The sequence below is a fragment of the Poecilia reticulata genome, linkage group LG3 (assembly GCF_000633615.1).
Source record: "Poecilia reticulata strain Guanapo linkage group LG3, Guppy_female_1.0+MT, whole genome shotgun sequence".
Classification (NCBI taxonomy): Eukaryota; Metazoa; Chordata; class Actinopteri; order Cyprinodontiformes; family Poeciliidae; genus Poecilia; species Poecilia reticulata.
The window spans coordinates 23,284,838-23,310,229 of record NC_024333.1 but is presented as its reverse complement, the minus strand read 5'-3'; the positions used below and the strand labels follow the sequence as shown (position 1 = coordinate 23,310,229).

The 25,392-nt window shown below is 38.4% G+C and overlaps 2 protein-coding genes across 4 annotated transcripts; both read right to left on the bottom strand.

Annotated features, from left to right (window-relative positions):
* On the bottom strand, nucleotides 1-7,541 carry chrna3 (cholinergic receptor, nicotinic, alpha 3). 2 transcript variants are annotated; one of them, XM_008405629.2, is made up of 6 exons: nucleotides 7,298-7,541; nucleotides 6,792-6,931; nucleotides 4,088-4,132; nucleotides 2,098-2,207; nucleotides 407-1,607; nucleotides 1-313 (listed from the first exon to the last, which is right to left on the bottom strand). In XM_008405629.2, exons 1-6 carry the CDS (start codon nucleotides 7,356-7,358, stop codon nucleotides 185-187), a joined length of 1,686 nt encoding a protein of 561 aa, XP_008403851.1. In that variant the 5' UTR covers nucleotides 7,359-7,541; the 3' UTR covers nucleotides 1-184. The 2 variants fall into 2 exon arrangements, with proteins under 2 accessions (XP_008403851.1, XP_008403850.1); XM_008405628.2 differs by lacking the exon at nucleotides 7,298-7,541 and having other exon boundaries at nucleotides 6,792-7,274.
* A 2,807-nt stretch (nucleotides 7,542-10,348) lies between these two features.
* On the bottom strand, nucleotides 10,349-17,450 carry chrnb4 (cholinergic receptor, nicotinic, beta 4 (neuronal)). Of its 2 annotated transcripts, XM_008405632.2 has the most exons (7): nucleotides 17,115-17,450; nucleotides 14,299-14,444; nucleotides 13,458-13,502; nucleotides 13,117-13,226; nucleotides 11,975-12,732; nucleotides 11,679-11,887; nucleotides 10,349-11,015 (listed from the first exon to the last, which is right to left on the bottom strand). In XM_008405632.2, the coding sequence occupies exons 1-7, from the start codon at nucleotides 17,248-17,250 to the stop codon at nucleotides 10,848-10,850; spliced, it is 1,572 nt and encodes a 523-aa protein (XP_008403854.1). In that variant the 5' UTR covers nucleotides 17,251-17,450; the 3' UTR covers nucleotides 10,349-10,847. The 2 variants fall into 2 exon arrangements, with proteins under 2 accessions (XP_008403854.1, XP_008403852.1); XM_008405630.2 differs by having other exon boundaries at nucleotides 11,679-12,732.
* Nucleotides 17,451-25,392: the final 7,942 nt, after the last annotated feature.

The window sequence follows — 25,392 nt, the reverse complement described above, 5'->3', positions numbered from 1 at the left end:
CTTTGTGCCACTGGTTTATTTGCCATATATCCATGGTAAAGTTATCAAACAAATAGCAAAACAGGAAAACATTGAATCCTGGCTTTTTTCTGCTTGACTGTGTGTCCTATATTTTTCCACTACTCATACAGAGCCACATCCTGTATATGAGAGCAGTGTGGAGTAATAGTTTTCTTAAATTCAATCAAATATCCTCCCCGAGTAATAAAGGCTGGAGGAAGAGACCAGCTGTCCCCAGGATGCAGACAAGCACGAAAACCCAAAGGAAGATCCTGTCAATAACCATGGCAACATACTTCCAGTCATCCTGAACCTGTGGGAGCATCACAATGAAAACATGGTTACTGTTTCAATTTGGAAAAAGACCTCCAGTAAATGCTTCTAAATAATTTGAACAACTTTTTACCTCTTTAGCTTCGTTCTGAAGTCTCATGTTTTCTGCTATGTATTTAACACTTTCAATTGCCTCCCTGACCTCTGGAGATAGAGGCAAAAGGGACATAACTCCCCCATCTAGAGACTCAGAACTGGAGCAATGACTGTCCTGTCTGACCCCAACACCAGTGCCACCAGTCAGGGCCCCCAGGCTGCCCAGTCCACCACTTCCACCACCAGAGTCTGAAGGCAGTTTGCCCGATCTCTTCTGCCAGCAGCAGTTACATCGGCCCTCACAGCACAGGACGCCAGAGGCGACACATTTACCAGAGTCTTCGCTCAGGTTATTCAGGTTGGAGAGCTCTGTGTTGTTGAAAAGCCTCTGGCGGTTAGTCAGACTCGACACAACGCTGGATGCCAAAGCTTGGGGCTTGTGCTGCTTTTGCAGAGTACCTGAAGAGTGGACAGCGCAGGTTCTCGGATGCATTGTCTCAACACTTCCAGCCACCGTCACCTTCTCCGGGTCCCTCTCCGGCCTGGTCATGAACATCACTCTGGGCAGCAGTCCTAGAAACACATGCCGCACCCAGCAGGGCATGGTGTGTGTCTTCGGTGTGCGGTAGTGGACATTCAAGACAAAAACGGTAATGACAATGGAGAGGGTGACGAAAATCATGGTGAACAGGAGGTACTCGCCGATCAAAGGGATGACTAGGGAGGTAGAGGGAATTGTCTCTGTTATGACGAGAAGAAAGACGGTCAAAGACAGCAAGACGGAGATGCACAGCGTGACTTTCTCACCACAGTCAGAGGGCAGATAGAAGACGAGCACTGTCAGGAAGGAGATTAAGAGGCAGGGGATGATCATGTTGATTGTGTAGAAAAGAGGCAAGCGGCGGATGTACAAGGAGTAAGTGATATCAGTGTAGATCTCCTCGCAGCAGTTGTACTTGATATCATGCTTGTAGCCAGGGGCGTCAATGATTATCCACTCGCCAGTCTCCCAGAAGTCCTTGAGGTTGATAGTTGAACCAATCAGCACAAGGTCAATCTTGGCCTTGTCATAAGTCCAGGAACCAAACTTCATGGTGCAGTTTTGGTAATCGAAGGGGAAGTATGTGACATCGATCTTGCAGGAGCTTTTAAATATAGCCGGTGGGATCCAAGTGACGTCACCGTTGTAGCGAAGGAGAGCCTTCGTTTTGTCGTCAACCTGAAAATCTCCAACTGCACTGTTAACAACACAAGAATAAAGCTAATGAGAGTGGACAGTTAATAAAGATCTAAAGTACTGACATTGTAATATAGACATATGAATATAAATAGAATGGAATGCAAGTCTCATTAAAAACTTTCATTCAAAAAGCCCAAGTGTTGAACTTGTAAAATAATTGACTTTACACCAGATGTCTGCAACAACACAAGTAATGCACACATGCAAAAAATATCAAAATCAGTTTCTGCAATAAATGGATTGACATAAGGAATGAACACATAGCATCACATAGCATTTATTTGTATTTATTTGTATGCGTGGATTAGTTGGGTGTTTTCTAACATCTGGTGTAAACTTTATTCCAGTGAACTCTCAGGAAAGATAACTCCTGAGATAATGTTGACATGTCTGATGCTCATTTTCCTCACTCTAGTTTTCCAATGAGCATCAAGATACACCCAAATGAATATCCATCATCATAACCCCCTCCTCAGATTTCCACTTACTTATTATAAAGAACAATGTCAGGCTTCCAAATTCTGTTCGATGGTACTCGGATGAACTCCACGCCGCCAAAATCTTTAGGATCCCATTTGAGTTTATAGTCATTCCAAATCTGGCAAAGGACACAATTTTTCAATTACGTAAAAAAAAAAAATCAACATCAAAGCTAATTTAAACGAGCACTATTCACTTGAGCAGCGAAAAAGAAATATATGAGGCCATCGCCTTTGTTTATGACTAATATTTTTGTTTACATCTGGTAACTTGACTTGCTAATCCAATTAAACTCAATACAATATCTAACCAGCTCAAGATTGATGGCTTTGTGCAAAAACCCTTCATCTTCCTGCAGATGGTCCTTCACAGAAATTGGCAGCCGGGGAAATCAGAGTCAGACTTCGCTTTATTGGACAAGTAGGTTAACACACGGTAATACAAACTGTCTGAATACAACAGGGAATCACTCGGATACATCCTGTGGGAGACCATGTGCAGCCTGTTCTGCTGCACAATGCCAGGCTTCAGACAGTTTTAAACACCTGTCTCTCACGAATGCAGGCAAATACATCAAGCTTGTTCATTTGGGAAAATATAATTTTTTTTTAAATGCAAGTAAAACTAATTTGGTTTAGAAGGCAGAACATCTATATATGAATTTAGCAGTTGTTTTCTCCTGGTGATTATCATTTGAAATTGATTTCAAAAGCATTCTCTTCAGCTAAAACCCATCATCTTCTGTTGTAATGTATTAACAGAGCAAAGGTGTATTTATTGTGTTTAACAGACTTTTTTTGCTACAGTGTCTCTGACCCTCCCCCCTGTTGCTCAATTAATCCATTGAAACTCATAAAGCCACAACCTCAAAAATTTTGTTGTAATTCGTTCAATTACAACAGTGCCTTGTCAAAATGGGATGGGCAACAGGGGAAATTTGTCTCATTGATGAAATTTGTGTTTTCCTTGTAGTCACTGTGAAATATGTAGTTTATATTGAGGAAAGTGAATGGAATAGCAGAACCTTATTTGTGGAGTGTTTCAAAATGTGACTTAGAGACCTGCATTAGTTCACTGCAGTGTGCATCATGACAGCAGAAGTATAATCTGGAGGGACAGGTGGCTGTGCAACCGGCCTTTAAACAAGATTTAATTTTGTTACAGTCTTGCGTTATGTAATTTTGTAATATATTTTGTTAAGGTTTTAATCTTTATGTTTAATGTGATGCAGTAGCTTCAAGTTTGTGGTCACAAAACTAGATTTAAAACCATCACTGCCTGGAATTACAAGCTGTGGTCAAATTATTTTGATAACATTATAAAGTTAGGCAGATCTAAGTTGATATGATTTGTTTTTTCTGTTTAAATCAAGATCAAATTGATCAATGTGTTTTAAAAGCTTCCTCCTATAAATAATTCATTGTTTCAATCTGGGTAACACATGGCAAGGCAAGTTCTGTAAAGCGTCATTCACACATGGAGCATTTTAGAGTAATTTGAAGGAAAACTAAGAAACAAGGATACAGAAAATTACAATAAAACAAAACATGTAAACAAAACATGTATTAAAAATACAGAAACATGGGAGCATCAGCATAATTAAATTCAAATTGAATTCACATTCAATAATTTTTTATTAATCCATCACAGGAAATGAATGAAGAAAAAACTGATTTGACGAAACATAAAAAATTAAACAAATAAATACTTAAAATAAACTTGATAAGAATTCAGTTTATATTGTCATCTGTGGGCTTTCATTTTCAATTTTGGTTTAAAAGAGACTTTTAATTTTAGGTRCCAAAAAAATGGACTAATGTCTTTTCTACATTAAATTGGAGGAGAATTTGACCCCATTGGACCCACATCATAGCRCAAGACAATACCACACCTTTTCAAGTCTATCAATAATTCCCAAAGACTTATGTAAGACAACATATTGGACCCAGATTTGATGTCTTTACTTAGGGTTTACTTTCACATGCAGTATAAACTTACATGTCTCAGCCACAGATTGGTTTCCATGATCTGATTGACTTCATCCTGAGAATAAGACAAGATGAATTATAAAGACATCAATGCAATAAAACAAAAAWAAAATAAACAAAAGCAACACAATATTTTGTGACAATATTGTCACATGGGATCATGAAGCTCATYCGTGAGGATTGGTTTGTGTGCTTTCTGCAATGTCAGGCTTTTGTAAATCCCCAAAAATGACGGTTTAGAGAGATGCACCTGAGTCCAATGAGCCTGGTGCATAACTTACACGACAGCTGGGATTGCGAAGCCAGAACACAGATTTAACTTTTACTCTAAGCTGCAGCAGGGTGACCAAAGAGGGGGGAGAGAAAAGTTGCATGAGACGGATTTATATGTGACTTAGACCGTGAATGAACCAATTTCTTGAGCCAGTGAATAACATTAACCATTTATGTGACCATGTAGTATCCAGAAGAGTCCGAAGTTGAGWGGTGAACACAAGCGTCTGTGATCATGCCTCCATCGTCAGTGCTTTTAACTAATTATTACATAATTAGGACAATAAACTGTTTTCTCTCCCGSAGAAGCATTTGCTAAGAAGGCAAGCTCAGTCCCACGGGTGAGCCTGCTCCCTAATGGTAGCATGATGACTCAAGCAGCCCTGGTGATGAGCTATTGATGGCCTGAATGAACTCATACAGGCGTGTGGTAAATGGTGTGGGCAAACCAATACCAATTGTGGCTGGCTTAGGAGCAGCAGGTGTTGCTGAGTGAAAAMAGTCATCCATCAGCAGCTGGATCTCAGCGGCTTTCTCCACTAAATGTGTTTTTTTAACATCCTCACGCACCTGGACACATCATCAGGGATGTGGCCAGAATAAGGATGAATGTCTTTAAYCTGAAAGGTTCTTCATACGTATTTAGCAAAAGGATTTTGGGAAAGGAAAACAGATTGAGATTAATTGCATTATATCATATTCTACATCTCCCATGGATAGTTTGCCAAGCAAAAAAAAAAAAAAAAAATCCTCTCTCTTGTTACATTGCAATGAGAAGTGAATGTACTTTATCAGAATTTTATTTGATAGACCAACACAAAATAGTGTGCTATTTAGATATCTTTATACTAATAACCTTAAAAATAATTTGCACATATAGTTAACCAGTTTATTTTAATATAATTAAAAATACAGCTGCGCTGTGAAAACAAGGATAGAAGTGCAGACAACAAAACAATTTGTAAAACTTTCCACATCTTGTTTATCATCTGAAAATGGGCAGAGCATTGMACAACCACACATATCCATTAACTGAYTATGAGTCAGTTAATGGATACGCCATGATTACTCTAGAGGAGCTGCAGAGACKCTCATCACTKCTGTGATAATCTGTTGAYAAGACAACTMTCAGTCCTACACTCCACAAACATGGTGTGAATAGAAGTGTGGYAGGGAAAAAAATCTGTTGTTGAAAGAAATCCAAGACAAGTTTTGTTTTCAATTTTCCACAAGTCATTCAGGGGACAGAGCAAACATGCAGCAGAAAAGTCTCTGGTAGGAKGARACAAAAAAATKTACCTTTAGGCCAAAATGGCAAAGGTTTRTATGTGAAAGAAAACTAACAAAGCTTCACTCTTAACACACRATTCCCACAGTGAAACATGGTGATGGCAGCATMATGCTGTGGGAACGTTCTTAACTGTAAACGTTCAGTCAGAGCTACAACTAAATGATTTCAATAACTGTTTTCTCATTTCCAAGAATGCCCCAATCAAAGTCGAATCCATATAAAGGATCYGTGGGAATATAAACMAACYAACTGCTGATGGACTGAGCTTAAGCTACTTTGCAATTYTTTTTCCATTTCATATTTATGCATTACTTGATGTTGGCGTATCAAATGAAAYATAAAAATGGTTAAAGAAATATGACATTTATAATAAGAAACTGGAAAAAAATGGACATGCAATTTTAATTTTACAGCATGCAAAAACCAATGTTGTCARGTTTTTTCTAACCTGACAAAAAGTGGAATAAGACGCCAGAAGCATTGCAATTTGAATAAATCCTCATCCACTTTATCCTCCTTAACTTGCTTTATTTCGGATGTTTTATTAATATAGAAACAGATTAACTGTAAAAGATAATTTGCTGCTTCACTTTTGGCTATTAGGAAAATAAGACGCATGTGAAAGTGAACAACAGATTAARGAAATAAACTGTCCTTTGATTTTGTTAACAAAATCCTTGCAGCAGCATCAGTGGCCTTAGTATCCCCATCCTATCTGGACAAGCGTCTGAATTCAACAAACTGGAGGAAAATCCAACATTAAAACAAGAAATGCTCATCAGACATGGCAGTGACAGAGTGAAGGACTGAGAGCTACTTAGACACCTGACATTCCCCATCTTGTCTCAGCCAGACAGCCAGCCAGCCTGACCCTGTCTTTGCATGTCTCTTTCCTCAGGTGGATAAGCTGAGGGCTGCTGTGATTTGGCAGGGAGCGTTGCAGGTGTCTCAGGCTGCTTCCCAGCTGTGTCTGATTGACAAAAGCTCACTAACTGACACATGGCGACTTTGATCAGAYAAAATAATCCTTARATAACTTTTCCTTTTTTGTTCATCTGGTCGTGTCTATTGACCCTAGTGATTTACATCTATAACAAGGGGTATAGTCAGTGCAGGAAAAAGAAGAGGAAAAACCTTTTCGGCTACTTACCACTTTGACCAGCTGTGACATGGACACCTCAAACTGCACAATGACCGGATCAGACACATTTTCCACAGGTCTTATGTACTGATTGTAGTTGGAGAATATCACTGAGAAGAGCCTGTGCTCCGCTTCTGAACATGARCCTCCTGCACCGGAGCAAATTGTTAGACATGGATCAGYGACTGCAGGATTTTTCACAATGCAGAAATCCATGTCATACATTTTCAAGATAATTTTGCTATTTTACCTGCATGCAGTTTGGTCTTGGTGCACGGAATACAAATTTAACACTGTTACAAGTCACTCAATGAATAGCAACTACATTAAATAATTTATACGATTAWAAAAGAAAGTTCTCAAATTTGAGCATGTTCAGCTGATACGAGACATTAAAATTTGTTTTTTTTTATAAAGAAATGCTAAAGAAACATTAAAGCAACATGTAGAACTAYGAACAGAAATCAAGAAAATGCAACAAGTAAGCAAGATATTATAAATAAAAGAAAACTTACCTGACAACACATACATAAAGAACAAACAACTAGGAAATATGAAGTCAAATCTGTTATCCATCCTGTGGTAACCAATAAAGGGCAAATCAAACTGGGGTCAACGGCAGCAGAGCTCCGCGATGCACACGGAGGGAGAACGAGTGAAAGCGAGTGTGCAGCTGCAGACACAACCGGAGAACAGGGGGAGGGAGGCAGTGGCACAGTAAAACACACAGCCAGTCACCGAAAGGAACCACGCAGCACACAGATGTGCAAGCTATGGTCACCGAATCAAATCAGACAACAGGAGGTGTGAAATTTAAGAAGGACTTTTGTTTTGTGAAAAACAAGTAAATAAAAAAAAGATCATTCCTTTAAGTTAATATGCTAATTGGCATATTGACCCAGCCACTGRGTTCARCAAATCAAATGCTTTATGCTGTCAGCAGACCAGGTGGTATTCACTTGGGTTTTCCTCTCACAAGCTTTCATCATAAATTAAATATTAAATCACAGGCCTCCGAGCCGCTGTGCTGTGGGCAGCCTTCAGCGTAAAATATTCATCAGTAATTTATTCATTTATTTTTTGAAAAACATATTTTAATTAAAACTGTCATGCTGCATTTAATGCAGAACTAAAGTCGRCTTTTTTAATTTTTGAATAAATTAGTTGACTTTTTTTCAAACAGCTTTGTGGGCGTCCTCCATTAGGGGGAAGAAAGGGAAGGTCCAAGTTTGCTTCAGCTGACATCAAACACACTCTAAGGTCCTTAGAAAATAAATTCAAAATTTCCAGGACCAGGGTAAGTTGCTTTAGCTCCCTTTAGTGGGCATAGAAAAAATAGTAACTTCAAGATGTGGAATAATAACGTCCTGCACAGTGAAAAAAGAAAAAGAAACAACAGAAACAGAAAAATAATAATTACTGCCTCTGCTAGCAAAACAAAACAACACAATAAGGTGTCAACATCTTCAAATATTATACAGTTAAAGTTAAAGAGACTAAAAATCTCACAGSATTAGATTCTGTTTGAACTCTAGTCATTTTTTAGATTTAAACACTCTAGATTACAAAATTGGAATCCATTAAAAAACTTTATAGATGTGATATGACTAAATATGACTAAATACTATAACTGACTTAGTTTTGTCAATGACTTAAGTATTTCAGCTCTGGTGGAGTTTGTAATGTGAAACCTCACTATAATTTAGATTCTAAAGGACAACACCCTGAACCGAACATCAGCACTAAACATGGAGGTGGCAGCATAATGCTGCGGAGTTGCTTTTCTTCAGCAGGGACTGTAGAACCAATCAGAGTTGAAGTGAAGGTAAATGGTGAATGTGAAGAAAAATGAGCAGATACTTTATGTTTGAAATGTGCAAAACTGGTAGAGAAATTCCAAACAGCCCAAGCCTGTGATTTCAGGAAAAAGTGTGTTTTTTTTTGTAATACTTGGAGAACACTGGATACATGCAGTTAAGCCCAAAATAATACATACCACTGGCAGATTTCAAATTTAAATTACTTCCATTTAACCAAGAAATTGGTTTCTGACAGGTAATGAGACAGTCATCTCTCAAAAAATAATAMAATAATGTAAAAGGTATCAATTAAGAAAAGTACATATTTCTGATAAAAATATATATATATTAATCCACAAAATGACGTTTGCATTTATTTTTTCCTCTATTAATAATTATTAGAACAATCTTCATTGTCATTTCAGCAAACTGATGCTTGTTATAATTCCTAAGCAACCTCTGGGACRTTTTCACTGATATTTTAATGATAAATCTTGATGGTCGGAAGCCCTCCTGTTCATCAAACTAATCTTTAGCTGTCTCAATAGATATTTTAGATTCAAGCCAGGACTGACAATATTTGGCTGAAGTTCAAGGCAGCTTTCCAAGAAAGTGAGACAAGGTTGAATCCCCCTCAGCGGTGTTAAAAACATGGATAATAGAAAGTAAAGTGAGAAAATGAGGAAATAAGTTTTCCATGTGTAGGTGATTTAGCATGAGAAGCTGTTACATGAAGTTGTGGTCTTTTTCCACATAATGCTATTATTTCRSAATTTCAACTAAATCCTATCTGCCAGGAGTATGAACACAYTTGGACTCAACCGTATGCATGCCATACTTTTCATGTTGTTTTGTAAAAKAATTCCAACCTACTTCACAACTACTAATTAAATACTATRTRTAGAAGATCAAAGTGGTGAAAATATTCAAAAGACACCTCACAAGAMAATSTAAAACTGTAATTTCAAAGCAAAAACAGTTCWCTGCTACTTTTGTACAATCTGTACAGATCGACCAAACATTTGAAGTGAAGCATGAAATAAGAAATTAGTTCACTGATGTGGATAAAATGTTTGTCCAGTTCTGAATGAGAGACTTTATTGTTGATTTTTAAGGGTACTTTGCTAATAACTGTAAACTAAAAGAATAATATATACAAACGAATGACTTTGAAACCTGTAAACCTGAAGGCCAGTACAGCAGTTCTGTCCATTAACATGAGCTCTGATTGATTAAAAGGAGGATCTCCTTAAGAGTCTGCAGAATCTCTAACGAGCCCACTCAGCACTGTTTATCCAGCAGTAAACCTGGAGTCTGCCGGTGCATGTGTTTCTGTGCTTTGGCTCCGTTTGTGTGTGTGCCTGCACTTTCTAATCTGCAAATAGGACAATTATCAAAGATCAGCTCAAGTGTAAAGACACAAATGAGAAACCACAGCTGTTCTCCTTCTTTATAGATTAAAACATGTTTATTTACACAACCCCACTGTATTTAAAGAACTTARAGCTAAGGCCTTATGGCATAACAATCAGGTCTAGCTTTCTCTCCTGTAGCTCTGTTGTGACATTGTGTACATGTTAAATATGTTTTTACACCTTCTCATATTTAAAACATCTGATAAACTGTCCAGACCTGGAACGTCTTCTTTACTCGCTTGGCTCAGAGAATGAATACCATCTCCTAAAGAACAGACAAAGCACTTTGGCAAGACCTGGACAATCTGAAGACTTTTGTGGACATTTTTGGACATTTAATCAGACTAAAAGGGGAAAGAGATTTGTCTTTATTATTTTTTGATGACACAGTAATACAAATTAGGAATTAGGCAACATCTAACAAATTAGATATCTGTGTAATTTTAAGATTTGTTTCATCAACCATTCAGTGTAATTTAGTGCAGAAAAAGGACACTTAGTCATCCCTTTGCTCTTTATAGATATCAATACCAGATAAATACGACTTGTGCACTGCACTGATTCTTCATTCTTATTTGCTGTTCTTTAACACATTTTTTTTTAAATTAGTTCTCATTGTTTCATTTTAAACAGAAAGATCCAGCATCCTATCTGAGTACTGCATTATTTGTTACAGATCAGAACTGATCCACCTTCACATGTGATGTTGGCAAGATTCAAATGAGAGGTCAAGAGGTCAGTACTTTCTGGTCTCTCTGTCATTGGACATTTTACATYACTGCTTCCTGTCACGACTACYGTGACAAAGAGCTTTAAAAAAGGTCCAGGTGTCGCACCTCGGCCGTCGAAGTTCATCGTATTCGAGGTGTTTCTGAAAYTGGCTGCTGRTCRGCMACAATCTGACTCTGAAAAAGAGGCTGGAGAAACAAGCCCAGGGTGCCCACCACACACACTATGACAAAGATCCACAGGAACATACGATCCACCACCATGGCCACATACTTCCAGTCTTCTATTACCTGCAAAAAGAAAGAACTTTTGTCGATTAGTCTGTTTACAATGTGCCGCTCATAAAAAAGTAATGATCAAATAGAAAAAAACACTATAATACAGATTGTAATGTGATTATATTAAAGTAGTTTTAGGTCACAGCAAGAGAAAGTAGTCAAACATATAAAGCATCACAAAAGATTATTGAGTATCCAGCCATGAGCCATCAGAGGCTGAGGTGTTGTRTTTTGACCTTAAATGRACTTGTCTTGTTTTAAAATCCCTTCAGTCTGAATGAATTGAAACAAATCTACAAAGAACCTACCAATRCTACAATATGTATTTCGATTTCTAAACAGAGACATTGAAAAGCCATTAATTATTGTGTTTATTGAAATCCACCATAGAAATTTCCTGGAGGTTCCATGATGTACCATGCCACTCAKGGCCACTGCCTTGTTATATCTTTTGAAAGAGATAAAGAGCAACTGTCAGCAATGGTTTTCCATACATTGCCCACTCTCTTGTWTTGAGATTACTAGTTTTCAACAACAAATCCCAATCAGAACAAATTCAAAACAGACTGAACAGTACAAACCTGTTGTTTATTTTATTAAATTATAATGTGAAACTATTTATTAACCCAKTTTACACAGGACTAAATGATGTTTAGTATTAGTCTGTATACGTACACTTTGATCATCATCGTCACTCATCATGTGCTCAGCCACAAAGCGCACCCCGTTCATTGCCTCCTGTACGTCAGTAGCCCACTCGGGATTGCTTCTTTGCTGGAGATCCTGGGTGGAATTGAAGCCACTGATAAGGTAATCACCAGACCGTATGGGCTCCATCCTGCTGGTGTAGCTGTGTCCCATCGGAGAAGCAACATTTTTGTGTCCTGGGGTAGAGAAGGCAGAGTCAGAGGACAGCAAGGCAGATGTAGACAAGGTGAAACCTGTATTGGGGGCAACTGGGTAACCCAGACCCATAATAGCTCTCCTGGCCCTTAGGCAGCGCTGCTGACGCAGTCTCTGACGGGCTGAGTAGTTCTGAGGTCGTTTCATGAAGAGTAAAGCAGGTAGTTTCACGAGGAATATCAGCTTGACCCAGGCAGGCATTGTATGGGTGCTTGGAGAGCGATGGTGCACATTGAGCACACAGACACTGGTTATAATGGAGAAAGTCACGAGCACCATGGTGAACATCAGGTACTTGCCAATTAATGGTACATCCAGTGACGTTGGAGGAACAATCTTTGAGATTAAAAGAAGGAACACAGTGAGAGCCAAGAGGACAGAAATACAAAGWGTCATCTTCTCTCCACAGTCAGAAGGCAAGTAGAAGACCAGAATGGCYAATGAAGTRATCAGAACGCATGGGATGATGAGGTTTATGGTGTAGAACAGAGGCTTCCTCTTGATGATAAAGTCATACGTGAGATCCACATAAGTAGGATCCAGAGGGTTGACAGTCCGTCTGCCTGGTAATGCCAAGATGTCCCATTCTCCACTGGGTGTAAAGTCGTCCATACTGGCAACCTCAGACTTCAAGATCAGGTCAATTTCTGTGTGGTCATAGGTCCAGGAGCGAAACTTGAGGGTACAGTTCTGCTGGTCAAAGGGGAAATGCTTGACTTCAATTTTACAGGCGCTTTTATAGATGGCTGGAGGAAGCCAGTTGATGCTGCCGTTGAAAAGAACAATGGCGTTGGTGAAGACGGTCACCTCGTAGGTTCCATCAGCGCTGTGGTGTTGAAAAACAGAGAGGACAAAAACAATTAACACATCTTGGAAATTGGCAGTCGACGCACTGTAATCAGTGTAAGTACAAAGTGAAAGCCACCCAAACTGCAGCGTTCAGATAATTATTTCAACAATATTCCGAGAAATGGAAATGTTGCTCTTTCTTTAGCTACAGAGGTTTTAATTAGGCAGCCAAAAGACTTCAGAATGAGGATGAAAAAATGTCTTTATGTAGGACTTTTTAAATATTCTAGATTRGCCTGGATGTTTTACAGTGATCCAGTCCAGAAATCAAGACATTAGATTAYACACATTTTGACCTTGTTTTTAACCAAAAATGGTAACACAAGCAATTTCTTGGAAACAATAACACAACAAAGCTTACTTGTTGTACAGGACGATATCAGGGAGCCAGATGTGTCTGGAGGGAATACGAAGCTTGTCAATACCTTCGTACTTTGAAGGGTCCCATGACAACCTGTAATCAACCCAGTGCTGGAGAGACAGACGGATCTGGTCGGCTCACAATGCACCTCCATAATATCAAAATCATTTGTAATTACATGCCTCATTATTACTGATATATTGTTTGAAGCTATTTTACAGAAGCAATTTGTTCCACGTTGAGGGAGAAATAATGGCCATGGTTCAAGTTTAAAGGGAAGGGCATTTGCTAAGATAGAAGGTTACATATAAACAACATGATGCAGAGCTCCATAAACGTACCTGAGTGAGCCAAACATTTGTGGTCATGATCTGTTCTCTTTCATTCTGGAAAGGTAAAATAAGGCAGCAATTGTATTTCTTGCAGGTTTAAGGGAGAAGCACAATAACTGATCTAAGAAGAAAATCAAATATCTCCTCCGACCTATAGTGTGAACCCGAGGATTATCCTGATTAGCTTCACATTTTTGCAAAATTTTCATGATGTTTAAATGATGCAATGATTAGTAGTGTCTTTTAAATGGGTCTTCCTTTAAGTAGAAMGTATTGTAAATTCTCTAATCTATTCATAAAGTGTCTGAGAATGGGGCCAAGAAATAAAATGAAAAATTGAAACATATAGATMATTTCCCTGCCCATCAARCCACTAAAACATGCACTATGAATAAAGGGGTTCCACATAGCAATTATCCAAAGGAGTGAAATGGAAGCTCATAAAGTGAGGCTGTGAATGAGCTTCCTCTCCTGATCTGCAGCTGAGAGCATTCTCTATTGTAAATCAGAAAGGAGCCTTGGCTAAACAAGTTTATTGTCCCCTTTAATCCAGTGTGCTGAAGTTTCAATCTAGACATGACACGGGCAGAGATTACAGCTTACTAGATCTATTTTCTACTTCCTCCATTTGTTTAAAGCTGTATCCTTGAGGCTGCCATGTAATTAATTACTATTGAAAAGCTTTGCAGTTCCTCAGTAATCTAGATCACCTCTTTCTTCCATCCTCAGGTTTTGTCATATTTACCTATTTGTACCTGCAGCACAGTAGCTTTTCTACATGCATATACGTAAGAAAAGCACACAAATAAACAGATGCATATCTGTATTGTTTATGTGTTTGCTGCCTTACCACGCTGATAAGCTGTGCAAGGGACACTTGCAGCTTTACTGTGACTCTCTCTGTCCTGTTGATGGCTGGTCGAATGAGCGGATTGTAGCGATCCTTTCCTAGCAGCCAGTTCATCAAACRTTCCTCTGAGTCAGCACTTCTGCTACCTGGTAACACAACGGTGTTTGTCAAAAATCTTTATGGGGCAGTTGGGGTTGCACATGCAAAAATTCAGCTTCAGTAAAAAATGTTACTGTTAATATTCTTATCAACTCTAATCTGGTCGTCAGTAAATTAAAACATTATTTAAAAAGTAAAACTCATATGTTAATTTTTTTCAACATATTTATTTCTGTTCATTTATCACTAATATATTTGTCTAATTTCAACATACAGATATGTTATGTTTGGTATCCTCCTATTACAGCAAGAGTTATTATCAAGAATTTATAATTTCAAGCTTTGATAGTGTGACAAGTCCTTTTTGATTTTTGAAATCTCACAGTCTGCTGGGTTTCATTGCCTTCAAAACCAAGGATGAAACTGCTGACTTGATGGCTTACCACCAGACTTTCATTGACAACTTCCTCAAGGTGAATCAGGAGCTAAAAGACATCGCTGCAGTAGCTGGTAGTTAACAAAGAGCTATTTACCTGCATACTAATAGAAAGATTAGTAGGGAATAAATGTCATTGTAAGAGATGCCCTGCCACCRTAAGAGGATGGTGTAGTAAAACACATAAAGAGTGTGGGGGAGACTCACAAGCCTTGGACTGCAGCTGTAGTGAGAGTTTTATAAGCCACCACCACAGGTGCATCCAGGACAAGATCTATAAATGTAGCATTTTTTTTTTTTGTTGCCAGTTTTGAATCAGAGACACCAGAACTTACCGGGGCCTAGGAGAAGAGGAGCTGAACTTTTGGAAGTTATTTGAGATGTTGTGTTATGTTTCATCTACAACTTGTTTGCAGTCATTGCTAGTTTCTTCAGTCAGGTGTGATGTTAGTAAAAGTGTTCATACACCTTGAAATTCTAATCTTTTGTCTCATGAAATCCGCAAACGTCACAATTGTTCCATCGTTAAATGCAATTGTTTTGTAAAAGCCTCAGAGGTTTGTTGGAGAAAATTATTGAAAGAGCAACATAGTGAAGACCAAAAAGCACAGGAACTCAGGATAAAGTTATGCAAAAGTTGAAAGCGTGGTTGATTATAACACTGTCATTTCACACATTTCACACAGCACTGGTTCATCCATCAAATCTGTCAAACTACAAATATATCAAGACTTGGTCATTCACCTACGCACACACACCAAGACAAGGAGAGCATTGATCAGAGAAGCAGTCAAGGTGCCTGTGGTAATTCTGGAGGAGCTGTAGAGATCCACAACTCAGGTAGGAGAATCTGTTGGCAAGTCTGGTTCTCCACATATCTGACCTTTATGGAAAAGTGTTTTTTGTCTCATTGTTGTGAGAAGGAGGTGAAAAGTCCGATAAGAAGTCAAAGTCCTGACCCCATTTAATTTTCCAGCAGAAGGAAAATTAAAAGATATTCTATTATATAAAGTTAAATGCTTATAACAAACATGTGGTGCTCAATAAAGGAGACACATGCAAAGTTATGTTTAGGAATCTTCATCTCACACTGTAAAACTGTGGGGGGTTCTTTTTGGAACCTSCTCATGGTAAGACTCAAACTGTGTGTCATTATCACCCCTTGGACTCCTGTTGTTTCATAGGGTGTGGTGCAGCGACGCTCAGCTGTCCCACAGGTCCGTGGATGCTGACAGGATTGTGCTATTGTCAGTCACTTGACATGGAGGTTCCACCCAACGGGCCTTSCAAGGCAATAGTCAACAGATGGTGTGTTGTCAAAGCTCCTGGAAAACTGAGTCAAACAATCTGTTCCTTCCCCAGAGGTGAAAGCCGTTTGCCAAACAACCAGGCCGCCGCTGATCGGCTGCTGCAAACAGATCCAGAGACGTGCCTATGTGTGGAAAAGCTGAACATGGGAACTCGAACAAGCCRCTCATGACTACTGCATTGACATTACACTGATTGAGAGGGAGGTCAGGCGTGTTAATACAATGCCAGGGTAAGCTATTTTGGAACTGAGAAGGTCATTCTAAACAAATTTCTGAAAACCCATCATTCCCTGAAATGTTACACACTTAAAGAAGTGAGGTAAAAAACGATATGTGAAAATGATGCAAAAAAAATTAATACATTTTTGTTTAATCCTTATTCGGCTCTCCTATAGTCTAGTTATATTAGTTCAAATGATTAGTTAATTTATCTTTCCCACCATATTTTTTCTCCCTTAACTCTATTCCTTAGGAGAGTATATATTTATTTCCATGACACATTTTTGTGCTGTAGGACACATGCACAAAAATTGTTTCACAGTCTTTAAATATAGGACACTCCTACTACCTTGTTTTATTCTAAGCATTAAAACTGCTTTGTTTAAATATGTCAAATTCTAAAGAATAGAAAAACAAGCATCTAGTGCAGAATATTTTGACAAGTGTCAGATTGCGTTTGAACCATTTGCTTTGTTCACCCCAATGTTTGCATTTGAAGTGGAATCATAAGTTTTGTTACATATGTCCCATTTACTGTATGTTGTTTTCGCTCCTTTTTCGTAATSAAAGTATAAATCAAATATTTAATCATTTTTAACTATCACCAATATTTATGATCTTSCTTATAAACTCAGCCATCCAGTCGTTGCACAGGCAAGTTTTGATGTTATCTTGCAGGAAAACTCCTATTATAAAACAAAGCTTAGGAACATCATTTCCACATGTTTAGACAAAATGAAAGACATGCTTACAGTGAATCAAAGTCAAAACGAAGTAAGCGAGGATGAAGAGCGTCCGAGCCATGYTGACGGCACCATCTGGTCCCAGGGAGGTTGTCGGTGATGAAGCCCAACAGCTGCTCTTCTTAGCGCTTCTGTCCCCGGACATACCGGACTGTGCGCGCTTTACGGGTCGGTAACTTCACTAGTTCGGCGCCGATACTTATCTGTCCCCCCATGGCCTTGTGCTTACACAGCCTCCCACTGTGTGRAATTCACCGAGCCTCCGCTAACCTGTCGGGACTCTTCAGCTCCGCTCCCGTGCAGCAGCACCSTGTCCCGGCGTTCTGCTGACTCTGTTCCCTGCAGGTCCTGTGCAGGTTCACACCAGCGCAGCAGCTATGGTGAATGGCCAGTATTGGCTATGTACAGTTAAAGCATCTGTTTACCTCATTTATTAAAAAGGCATGAATTATGTTTAAAGTCTATTTTATGAATCATTACATAAATATATTTGTTTGACTTGGCGGTGCATCTAAAATTAGAATATCATCAAAAAAATTTATATTTCAGCACTTTAATTCGACTGAAAAAGTCGAACTAAAGTGCTGACTGTGAACAGACTGTGAATTTGTCATCATAGAAATATAATGAATAGTGATATTTCAAGAGTTTCTTTTATTATTTTTTTTTATTTGATGATTATCACTTACCGCTATAATTTAAAGTAAAAATGAAGATCCACAGAAGTTAGAACATTAGACCAATTTAAAAATATACTATATATGCTTTGTATAAATGTTGTGCTATGGCCAACATAGTGATTGTGAAGATAGCAGAAAGTGATTGACACCTTCCACAAAGAGGGTAAGCCACAAAAAGTCATCACTGACATGAGCTGGATATTTACASCTCCTAAAATATAAATGAAACGTTAAGTGGAAGGAAACAGGGACAACCACAGCTCTGAGAGGTTTGTGAAGCACAGGCTGTTGAAAATTTGTGGGGGAAGGGGAAGTCTCATAAAGTATGGACAGCAGTCAGATCTGGTGCTTAAAGAATTTCCAGCCCTGAGCATGGGCTAAAACTACTGGATTCTTTGTGTGGAGCTACTACCAATCTTCCTAGAACTAAGAAGAGAYAAATTACTGGACTATTGATAGTGAGTCCAAGTTTCCTTTTTTACTTTTAATTTGGAAATCTTGGTCTAAAGGAAAGGAAAGTCCAAAAGCAAAGTTCATTAAGAAAAACTTGAAATGTATTAACTTGTGCAGGAAGATGCATGAGTTTCACTTTTTCAGATTACTTAAATAAATGTGCTTATATGCACTGACCACGCAACCTGAATGCATAGAAGGGAAACTCAAAGCAAACTCTTCGATTTAACCAACAGAGTAACAGCAACAGTTTGCTTACATTTGTCATGATCCACAAATAAAAATCAAAAGCAAGCAYAAAACCTGACATGGAGACAATGATAAATATTAATTCCATATGTATATGTGCTTTCACAAACTTTTTAAAGATAAAAATCTAAGAAGTGTCGTGTGCCTTCACACATTTCTTCCATATGTTTTTGGAGTATGGAACAGGTTTTCTTCCTAGATTGCCATTTCCATGTGGATCTCTGTGAAGATTGTGTATTCAGGATGGAGTGATGAGTTAAGATTTGAGAAATGATGGATTCAAGTGTTGTAAATACTTTTGGAAACCACCCTAGATTCATGATTCTGTTTATAATCAGCCACCATGATCAGCATGTTCCTTTCCAGCCATCATTTACCCACCAGRATTATTCAACTCATTGTCAGTCTGTCATGTCTTTTGTAATATAAGGATCTAAATGCATAAGGGAGGAAGAATAATGTGCAGAAGTGCCATGTAATGAAATAAAAGACAGTAAGGTAACCATATCCAACATACAGTTGGTTATGTAGGAATCCTAACAGGGGAGAGAGCAGCAYGTTAACAGGAATACCACARAGGACTCAACAACAAATCTCTTTACAGATTTATTAGGATTGCCTGGATGTATAGATGTCACAATTGGACTCAGTTTTTCTCCAACTAGTCAGCACAAGTTGACAGTTTTGGTGACTTCAGATCATGTGCGGATCTCAGGCTGCATCGAGGAGCACGATAAATATTTCTCTGCTCCTGCAACGTGAGATTTAGTGAAGTGAGGTCTAGTTGGAGCGGCAGCAGTGCAATCTTAGCATAGCAGATTTACAGTCACCAACTTGCTCAAAACGTCATTATACAGACCAGTAAAGGACYTGTGTCAGGCATGAAGAGTAGGCACAGTGAGTCTCCTTTGGTTATAAATTTGAACACCAGTGACCTCTGCTCTGGATCGTTGCAAGCAGATCAATAGAGGCTGATTTTGTATGGACTCTGTTATTCTCATCAGGCAGAAGTAAACAAAGCCCAAGAATACGCTGCTTTATTCATTACATTGAATGTGCAGAAAATTGCAACGATAACAAGACTCCTCAATGAGCCAAACGACTATTCATTTCGCAAATGGCTGCCTTCTTCATTAGATCAGTGGTGACAATTTACAGAGACACATAATCACAGACTGTGAACTTGTCATCATATTCAACAGAGTAAGTGACTGRGTTACATCTGCACACTTACAAAAGCCAAAAATGAGGACAAAGCCACTGAGAGTAAAACGTTGAATTCAAGGATTGAAGTAAGCATATCTGGGTAAACAGAAAACTAAAGAAAGGATTTGCATAAATCTGTAAAATAATATTTCAGCTCACAAGTCAGATATTAGTGATTAATGTCAGCAAATCAGAAGTGCATCATTGTCAATAAAAATAATCACTGAAGCACAATGTTGTGACCCTTGTCAAATTAAAAATCAAATTTTATTTGTATAGCAYATTTCAGCAGCAAGGCATTTGTCCTGATGATAATGATGTCATCCCTTCCTCCAGTCACAAACAGTTATGAATACTGTGAGCATCTGCAGGAGCCAAAGAATGGAAAACAGGGCGGACATGGTGGCATGTCGACAGATGGCTACAGTGTCTGTGTGTGCAACAATTTGCTGTACGCCTGGAAAGCGTGAAGGAAGAGACACGGCTAATCAAAGAAGTGCTGCTGTTGCAGTACCATGTTGCACCACTGCAATACCGCCCTAAAAGGGATATATATCAASCAGGCAGTTCATTACCTGAAGTGCTTGGCTCCTGCCCCACAGTCTCAGGCTCATGTGAAGATATTGATCTCTTACCATCCCATCACCTGCATGAAGATCAGCTCATCTCTGTGGTTCATGGAGAATATTGGAAAGAAGTTTTTAACTTTTAACTTTTTGTTTGTTTTCTGTTTGTGAGTTCATTTGGAAAGACTAAGAAGAAGTGGAACATTTTACAATCTTTTTAATTAAAACCGAACCTAAAAGAGCACAGAAATGTGCTGTGTTGGGATTCTTTGACCTTTTTAGATTTACATACAAGTTATACAACCACAACATTCAATACATTTTATTTARATTTAATTCCTTTTCCTAGGATTGCTTCATYCCAGTGGATAACAGAAAGCTTCTAGGCCTAYTGAGGCCAGGRTCAAATGTCAGGAGGTCATTCGACCTGGCCTCCTGACATGTCGCCATAAGTCACAAGTAACATGCACAATTCATTGATCTATCAATGACTGAAATCTACGTTGGTTTTGACACAGCAAACTATAGGTCCAAAGAATCTCACTACCACAACGTGTGACAGATGAGAGATGGCGGGTTTTCTATTTTTTAAGCAAGAGGCGTCTAATTGAGCCATAAAGTTCTATTTTACTCYAATATCTTTTGACAGACAATCCAGCAGACGCCAGAAAAAATGTCAATTTCTCTTAGAAAGCAGTGCCTTTCCTGCAAGACCAGAAAATATGTTAAAAATAACATATGTGAAAAGTTAGGGTAACACTTTATTTGAAGGGGGGTGAATAAAACTGTCACGACACTTTCATAAACACGACATAACACCTGTCATGAACATGAATAAGCCTTCATGAATATTTATGACTCTTGTCATAAACCGTCATTTGGTGAATTATGACACTTTTAATACAAAGTTGACATTATTCTAAATGTCTTTGTTATGACAACTTGACATTAACCAAGAAATATTACTGTTTAAACTTTACCTTTAATAACATAAAGTTACCTAATTTTTAAAGTGCATTCAGTAATACTTTTATAACAAATTTATATCAGTAATGAAATCTTGAAAATTGCAACAAAAATTGCAACAATAACAAGACTCCTAGATAACAAGACATGGAGTTTATAACATGTCATAAACTCCATGTTTATGATATGTCATGTTTATGACATGCTTATGACATGTTATGTTTATGTCATAAACATGTTATGTCATGTTTATGACATGATATAACACCATGTTATGTCAGTTTTATTCACCCCCCTTCAAATAAAGTGTTACCGTTATATGACGGAAACTAAAGGATCTTAAAAGTTAATCACTCCGAAATCAAAATAAATGTAAAAACAGATGATAAGCAAAGTCCTTGACATCTATCAGCCTAATGCTCTGGGAGTCAAACGCCCCACAGAGAGTGATAATCCACAAAATATTGGACAGTTGTGAAACTTACCAGGAGTGTCTGGCCTACCAAAACTTCTCCAAGAGTGTATGAACAATTCATCCAAAGGAGTGGAATAATCATCATGCAACATGAATAATCTTGTCCAGGTTCAAAGTGTCAAAGTATGTTGGAATTTGAAAGTGGAAAACATTAAAGATTCTTAAGGCAGAATCACCCTTTAGTCATTTCCCAAATCAGAAGCTTCAACCGAAAGCCAACTTCAGACGGTGAGTTATGAACGCCGCCACATCCAGAGGATCGAACTGAAGTTTCCTTCTGTGGGTCCCATTCCGTTTAGGATGCTGCTCAGAGAGCGTATACTGCCAATGATTTCAATCACAATGCAAAGCAGCATCAGTTTCTCCCCATATTTTAGACCAAACATGAAGGAAAACTTGACCAACTCCTGTTAGCCACTGTGCTATCTACTACTGGTGCATTTCATTTCACAGCAACGCTGACATCTGGAATTTATTGCAAAGGCAAGTTTGTCTGAAACAAATTACATTTGCTTTTGAAATCATTTCCAACAAATAATCATGAAAAGGAAAACAAATGACTTATACAAATACTTAACTTCAATTGCAAGAAGTCCTGAAAGGGGTTTTAATGTTTTTATCTTTTTTAATGTTTTTACCTTTTTTAATGTTTTTATCTTTTTTAATCTTTTTTTTCAAAATCTCTTTCTCTTTCTCACTGTTTATTCAATGTCACATGCTGTTTTCTTTATTATGTAAAGCACTTTGAAATGCCTTGCTGCTGAAATGTGCTAAACAAATAAAATTTGATTGATTGATTGATTGATTGATTGATTGATTGATTGATTGATTGATTGATTGATTGATTGATTGATTGATTGATTGATTGATTGATTGATTGNTGATTGATTGATTGATTGATTGATTGATTGATTGATTGATTGATTGATTGATTGATTGATTGATTGATTGATTGATTGATTGATTGATTGATTGAAGTGGAACACGTTTTGTTTTAACAATCAAATTACCTACTAAGAGTTATACTTTTGTAGTTTTTTGATTATGCACATCATCACTCATAAACACACTACACTTAACTGTGATGGACCCATCCAAGTTTTTAGAAAGTTCACACTATTTGGGGTAACATTTATGCTCAAAATTAAACCACAAACTTGAATGCCACTGGATATTTTTACTCTGAAGTATTGCCCCTCAGTAAGTCATAAATAAAAGGCAATTCCACCAAGAGCTAAGTCACAATTTGGACTGAGGCCTCATGCTGCTGCTGCATAACTTGACTTTAAAGTTTACTAATATTTCTGCAGTGGAAGCTCTTTGACGGTTCTGGGTGTGCCAGTCACTGCACTTGCTGACTTGCTGGATTTCCCTGTTCTGCATTTCTACTCTGCATCAACCTCTTCCTCACAAAGCCTATATGGCAGCTGAAACACATTATCATTCTGTGCTGTATAATGTTGTGCACCTGGAGATGGAATTTAGTGCACAATGCATCCATTTACTAATTTGACATTAATCAAGGGAAGTTAACTTATGACTTTGTTGATAAAAGCTTCTTGTAAAACTGTGTCTTTATGACACAGCTGTTGTAAAAGACTGCTGTGTCTTGCCAGGTGTTTATACCGTTTAAATTGGTTCAGATTAAATTTTGCAATTTTAGTATTTGGATTTTATGAGGGGCTGCACAGTTGGTAGAGCTGTTGCCTTGCAGCCAGAAGGTTCTGGGTTCGATTCCCAGCCCGGTCTTTCTGCATGGAGTTTGCATGTTCTCCCTGTGCATGCGTGGGTTTTCTCCGGGTACTCCGGTTTCCTCTCACAGTCCAAAAACATGACTGTTAGGTCATGTTTTTGGTGTGTGCATGTTTGTGTGCACACACACAAACATGCACACACGTTCCGGGCGAGGGTGAACCTCGCCCGGAAAGTTAGCTGGAGATAGGCACCAGCAACCCTCCCGACCCCACTAAGGGACAAGGGTGTAAAGAAAATGGATGGATGGATGGATTTTATGAGATGGACCACCATAATGTGGATCATAAAGTTGAAGTGAAAAATAAATAATAGTTTTTTATATATATGTATATATATTTTCTTCCAAATAAAAGTCTCGAAGCATAATCTGAATATTCAATGTGAATACATTTTTCATCCCACTATGAATCTAGCTGTTCTGTGAAGGAATCATAGGTTTGTTGGAGAACATTAGTGCACACACAGCATCATCCAACAACGAACAAGTTATAGGAACTGACAGAGTGGGCAGAAAGAATCAATAAACAGAAAAGCAGCCAAGAGGTGCTCATTGACTATGGAGGAGATGCAGAAGCACAGGTGGAAGTAACTGTTGACAGAACAAGTACTATTCATGCACTTCACAATATGGCAAGAGTGGCAAAAAAAAGACGTTTCCTTTGATGTCCTAACCTGATAGAGACACATCCTAACAGACTACATTGCAATTACAGTGATATATTTTTTTCTACAAAGTACTGACTGCACACCACACTTTTCAGATATTTGTTTGTAAAAACATTTGAAAACATCGTAAAATCGCTTGCACTTGTATAGCACTTTATGAAGTCTAGAGGACCCCAAAGTGCTTCACACTACAGTCAGTCATTCACCCATTCACACATTATGGTGGTAAGCTACTGGATAGTAGCCATAGCTGCCCTGGGGCAGCCTGACACAAGCAAGGCTGCTATGCACCTTTGCCACCAGGCCATCTGACCACCAACAGTAAGTATCTTCCCTAAAGACACCACAACAGAAAGTGGAGAGGGGATTGAACCAGCAACCCAACAATAGATGGGCGAACTCCTACCACCATCATCACCATATTATTCAAAAACAAAATAGAAGCTCATGCAGTATATTTGCTGCTTAATGAGGGAAGTGATTACATTTAACAGATTCTTGTGGTGGCTACATTTTGTTTCCCTAATTAAACAAGCTGAAGATAATGAAGATTAAAGAGTAAAGCAATGCATTAGAAGGCCAGAGAAAAAGCTTATCTCAGCAGCCAATGTCTGTTCCGTTGGACTGAGCAGTCGGTAATGAATAGTCTCCTGAGAGGACAGATTAGCCATTCATTAATATGTTCTGCTCTGTGGTGGCAGACAGGAAGGTGAGACCACTACTGACTTCCGAGTCCCCCCAGTGTCATACAGCAAGACCGAAGAAGATAGATGTTTTTTATGTGACACTTGCAGATGGAACAAGACTTAATGTGGCCCTACTGAATGTACTCTGTGGTGTCATTTGTTACTGCACATGCTGAGGTTTTAAACCACACCTGTCTCATGGTGCACACCCTCGATGCCAGAATGAATTGATTGGTCTGGGCCATCTCCCCAGAGGTTTGATTTAGAGGTGGCCTCCTCCTGATGTCCACTTTTCAAGGATGTTCTCAACTTTTTTTTTCCTTCTTCTTTGCTATCAAAGGACTGAAAGTTAAAAGCCCTGCATACCAAATTGCATGTCAAGGATTATTAACTGAGAGGCTGACAGACGGGGAACTGTAATAAAGATCTATCATACTTTGCTGGTTGTTGAAATGAAATAAATTACATCCTTTAAAATGCTGTACCTGAGCCAGTGACATAAAAATGGGGACAGAGGAATTTAAATATGATTGAACACTGTGTAATCTCTACATACAGGATACATGAAAAAACTCTGCATATATA